The sequence below is a fragment of the Mus pahari genome, chromosome 3 (assembly GCF_900095145.1).
Source record: "Mus pahari chromosome 3, PAHARI_EIJ_v1.1, whole genome shotgun sequence".
NCBI classification, from domain to species: domain Eukaryota; kingdom Metazoa; phylum Chordata; class Mammalia; order Rodentia; family Muridae; genus Mus; species Mus pahari.
Window position 1 is genome coordinate 12,018,634 of NC_034592.1, and position 5,306 is coordinate 12,023,939.

Consider the following 5,306-nt stretch of genomic DNA (forward strand, 5'->3'; position numbering starts at 1 on the left):
CACACACACACACACACACACACTGTTATCCCCAAGTCCTATCCCCAAACACATACACACACACACACACACACACACACACACACGCAGACATATCCCCTTCTCATCCACCTACTAGCATTAACTGCTCCGATAGAACCTGGGCAGCAGTAGCAGTGTGAGTCCTCAGACTGACAATTCATTACAATCAGAACTCAACACTGAATTCCAGGAATGGCAGAACCGTCTCCCATTACACATCTAAACTGAATTAACTAGAACATGTAGGAACAAGCTGCAGAAACAAATCCAGAGAGAAAAGCAGATAACTTCTACAAATAACTCATAAAGCATGTACAATTCAGACAGGAAAGAAGCTGGAGAAATTTTAAAAAATCTAAGTCAAGTGAAGAGCTCTCACATACACCAAGAACACAGCCTTGAACATAAAATTGGTCAGCTGAATTCAATTGAAATGACACATCGGGGGCTGGAGAGACAGCTCAGTGGTTAAGAGCACCAACTGCTCTTCTGAAGGTCCTGAGTTCAAATCCCAGCAACCACATGATGGCTCACAACCATCCATAATGAGATCTGATGCCCTCTTCTGGTGCATCTGAAGACAGCTATAGTGTACTTAGATATAATAATAAATAAATCTTTAAAAAAAAAGAAAGAAATGACACATCAACCTTCGGTTCATCTAAATGAAAACTCAGGGTAAGGTGGGAAGCAAGTGTAGGACTAACAAGCAGGAGGAGATAGAGAAAAAAGCTGCTGCACACCATGGCAATTCCACTCGTGGATACCTAGCACAGAAATAGAAAAACTATCTACAGACAAACAGAAGTGGTCACAACAGCTGTAACTGCCCAAGACTGGACACAGTAACTCAGAAGATAGAAGGCAAAAGACTGGCGTTTGAAGCAAGCCAGGTGTGCCAAGCAAGTTCAAGACAAGCCCTGGACACCTAAGAAGGAATGGAGGAAAGCAGGACAGGGAACATGGACAGACATGGGGCCAGTGCCTCATAACTGACAAGACGCCTCATTGGAATCCTGGAGCTGAGAATTTATTATCTCTGTGGTAGAGGGGCTTACCCACTGGGTTGAAAACCAGAACTGAGTGTGTAAAAGGGAGGGAAGGGAAGCAAGATTAATCTTAAAAGCTAATAAAATACTTTATAATAAAAATGTAAAAGATGTAAAAGGTTATTTATCCATGAAGAACAACAAAGTTGGCAAATGAGCACTGAGAAGAACAGCAGCACATTTGAAAGTTCAAGGAAGTTCAAGTTACAATCCTGGCAGTGCACTGACAAAGACTACCACCAACAGCAGCAGCACAAATGCTGGCAAGGACACCAGAATCCAGGTAGCTCCAACAATAAAGCTTGCCATCAACACTGATGACCTAAATTCAATCCCCAAGACCCACACTGTGAAAGGACAGAGCCAAGGCTTGCAAGCTGCCCATGTGACTATGGTACACATGCACTGTGTACTTGCATACTCATTCGTGTATAAAAAAAAAAATGAATAAACAAATAGAATATAATTTTGAAACTTTTTAAATTAGAAGACTGGAAAATGCACATCTATACATTAATATTATTTTCAAAGCTTCCTGTTTCAAAACCCTTTCTTGGGTTTTTCCTACTATCATATTTTAATGTACAATTTTTTAATAGCCTCAGAATTTTTTCTTTTACTATTATTGTATTTTAATTATATATAATAACAGGATGCATTATGATACTTTCATACATGTATACAATGTATTCTGAGTATCTTCACCCTTCATTATCCTCTTTCTCGTTTGTTTTTGTTTGGTTTGGTTGGGGTATTTTTGTGGCAAAAATCTACGTATCTCAAGCTGTCCTAGAATTCACGTCCACCTACCTCTATCCCCTGAGTACTGGAATTACCAAGTGCCCTCTTTTTTATTTTGTTTTTTTCTTATAAATTTATAGTTAATTATATGTAGGTGAGTTAGTCTGAATATGGGTATGTGTGAATCAGTGCAGGTGCCTGAGGCAGCCGGAAGCATCTGAGCTCATGGAGCTGAAGTTATAGGTGGTGACCCACCTGACACAGATGCTAGGAACCAACCTCGGGTCTCCTGGATGAGCAGCTAGAGAAGGCAGGCACAAGGTCCTTGTGCTCAGATACACTTGGGAAACCAGGAACGTAAACACGCAGAGCTGTCTCTTCAAAGGAAGAAATGTATACATAACCTATTTTCTACCCAGAAAGCTGGCAATAGATATGGTTAACAGCCTGGTGACCTCTGTGTCATCTGTAGAGTCAGGCCACCCTTGGCTCCCCAGACTATGTTTATCTTAGACTCTTTCTCCCTAGACCTAGATTGTTGTTTCTCAGTCAGTAGAATCTATCTTTATAGGAGATGATACATGTACTTTACAAATGGAGCAGAGGTATTTAACAACCTGGTGACCGCTTATGGCCAGGCAATACAGATTCTTCTATTTATCAAGCTAGCTAAGCTGGGAATTTGGATCTCCCCAGGCCAAGGTGACCAATAGGTGTTCTTTAAGGTTAAACCACATGAATGCATGGCAAGAGGGCAGAACACCTGACGGCTGTGGGACTCCATACTGCAAAGCTGTCTGGTGGCAAGCAGCCCCACCCTATACCCAAAGCAGTGACTACTGATACACATGGCACTTAGGCAATCTGAACCAGTCCCACAAAGATAGAGACAAGCACTCTTAGAAAAACAACCATCAATTAAAAGCTAATACATCAAAATAGAACTTCTCAGAGGAATCAGAATCCTTAAGAGACTGTGGAAGAATTGCAGTATCTCTCTACCCACCCATCCATCATCTTCACGTCTCTCCATTTGTGTGTTTATGGGAGGGGGAGTGACTGTCTATCTATATGTCAAAGATTAGTAACACTAGACCTTGTTCCCCAATTACTTCTCCACCCGATTGTTTTGAGAGGCCCTCAACTCAACCTGGAGCTTACTGACTCAACTAGCCTGGCTAGCCAGCGTAACCCAGGTTTCCTCTTCTTTCTACCACAGTAAAACTAGAATTACAAGAATGTGACACTGTACCCAGGTTTACATGAGTGCTGGGGATGGACTCAGGTGCTCCTTCTTGCTCAGCAAACACTTCGCTCACTGAGCCACCTCTTTAGTCCCATAATCAGTAAACTGTGTGTGGTAAGATGAAATGTGAGTTGGGCATGGTGACATATACCCACAATTTCTGAATTTGGAAGGTAGGGGCAGCATAACAGGAATTTGAGTCTGAGTCCTACCTGGGCTAAGTAAGACCCTATCAAAAACCAAAACATAAATACATAACTTCCTTTAAAAAAAATTAAAGACTAACCAGAAATTTGGGGTATAAAAAAAAAAACAAAACAAAACAAACAAACAAACAAAAAACAGGTATTAAAATTTTAAAACAGGGCTGGTGAGATGGCTCAGCGGGTAAGAGCACCCAACTGCTCTTCCGAAGGTCCTGAGTTCAAATCCCAGCAACCACATGGTGGCTCACAACCATCTGTAACGAGATCTGACTCCCTCTTCTGGAGTGTCTGAAGACAGCTACAGTGTACTTACATATAATAAATAAAATAAATCCTTTTTAAAAATTTGTTTTAAACATCAACATAAAGCATATGATATAAAGGGCTAAAGCATCAAGCAGGAAGTAGAAAATGGGCAAGGAACCACTGTACAAAGACACAAATGACATGGTGCTCGCACGCACAAGAAATTCTAAGGGAAGAAAATTAACAACCACACATTATACATTACATGTTTCTGGAGTTGACATCACAAACCCACAGACTGACAGAGTCCTGGGGTAAGGTTCCAAGCATGAAGCCCCAAAGGCTCCAGAGAAAACAGCAAACAGTCTGCACATACAGAGCACTGGAAACCACACAGGAATGGGATCGTGAATGTACAATGCACCCACGCAAAATCAAAACAGTTCTCCATTCTGAGAGTATGCATGGAATACATGCCATGTAAAGCAGACTGAGACACCGCAGTCCAGCCCGCTAAGTATTACGGGGAGGCAGTGCTTTCGCTCAATGCCACAGCCCAGGACACAGTGTGCTCTCAGTACCTAACAAAGCAAGCCTTAAAAAGGGCAGAAGAAGTAGTTTTCTGGGGGCAGTGGTGGCTCATTTGATCCCAGCACTCAGGCAGAGGCGGGCAGATCTGTGAGGTTAAGGCCAGCCTGGTCTACAGAGCTAATTTCAGGACAGCCAGGGCTACACAGAGAAACCCTGTGTTGAGGAGGATGTTTCCTGACAGATGACTCATCTTAGAGCAAAGAGCAAAGAAAAGCCTTCAGAAAAAGCCTTTTATAAAAGGCTAATGTATCATCTGGCTTTGTTGTTCATATGTTAGCAACCTATTGATGACTACTGCCATTAACTGGCTTTTCCCTTTGTTGATTAAAGGTTTATCTGTCTTCATTAATGCAAAGGAGGAGAAAGAAAAGAAGACAAAATTACCAGGCCCAGGATGGACTTCGGCATGGTCTTTCGTGCCCTGTGAACCCTGACATCAGTGCCCGAGGCTGTAGGTTTTCTGTCCTCTGTGTCTGCACTCCCTTCCCCAGGCACAGTGGGTGCTGCGGTTGGTGTCTGAGGAAGTGCACTTGGAGTCCTGCATTTACTGGCTCCTCCAGGAAGAGTTTTTGCGGCATGACCAGGAAGCGAGGAGGTTAGAATGTTGGGAGTCCTCAACGGCTGCCCCTGCAGGGCTGGTTTATTTAAGAAATATCCATTGCTGCCAATGACAGATGTCTGCATGAAGTCGTCAGCTGTGACATGGTTTTGCTTCCCCACTTCTGTGTCTCTTTCTGAAACCCCATTTTCTGCCACCCGAGATACTCTGTTGGTACCTTCCTGTGGGCTAGCTCTTGTGTTCTCCTGAGTATGTTTGGGTGCATTTGGATGGCTGGTATCCCCACTCTTTTCACAAGACCCATTTGTTTCTCCATCTGCAGCCATGGGAGTCTCTCCTTCTTGTTTCTCTGTGGAACCTTCATCAGCAGCCATAGGTGTATCTGAGAACAAAGAAAGGAGCGTCACAGCTTCTGGGACCCATCAATCCATAAAACTATCACCATAAATTACAATTTCTTTGGCTGGCACACATAGAGCTGTCTACAGCTCTGGCAAGTACAACTCTGGGAAAAACTCTTGCATGTACAACATGTCCAAGACCCTGGGTTCAATCCTCAGCACAAAAAAGAAAACCTGCCAGGCGGTGGTGGCGCACGCCTTTAATCCCAGCACTTGGGAGGCAGAGGCAGGTGGATTTCTGAGTTC

At 43.2% G+C, this 5,306-nt stretch overlaps 1 protein-coding gene across 12 annotated transcripts in view; it reads right to left on the bottom strand.

Annotated features, from left to right (window-relative positions):
• The window catches only part of Ehmt1 (euchromatic histone lysine methyltransferase 1), a 150,631-nt gene that overhangs the window by 90,594 nt on the left and 54,731 nt on the right, over positions 1 to 5,306 (bottom strand). For all 12 annotated transcript variants that reach the window (XM_029535938.1, XM_029535937.1, XM_021192329.2 and 9 more), the window contains exon 3: positions 4,485 to 5,041. In XM_029535938.1, the coding sequence (XP_029391798.1) occupies positions 4,485 to 5,041 (557 nt within the window). The remainder of the gene's footprint in view (positions 1 to 4,484; positions 5,042 to 5,306) is intronic.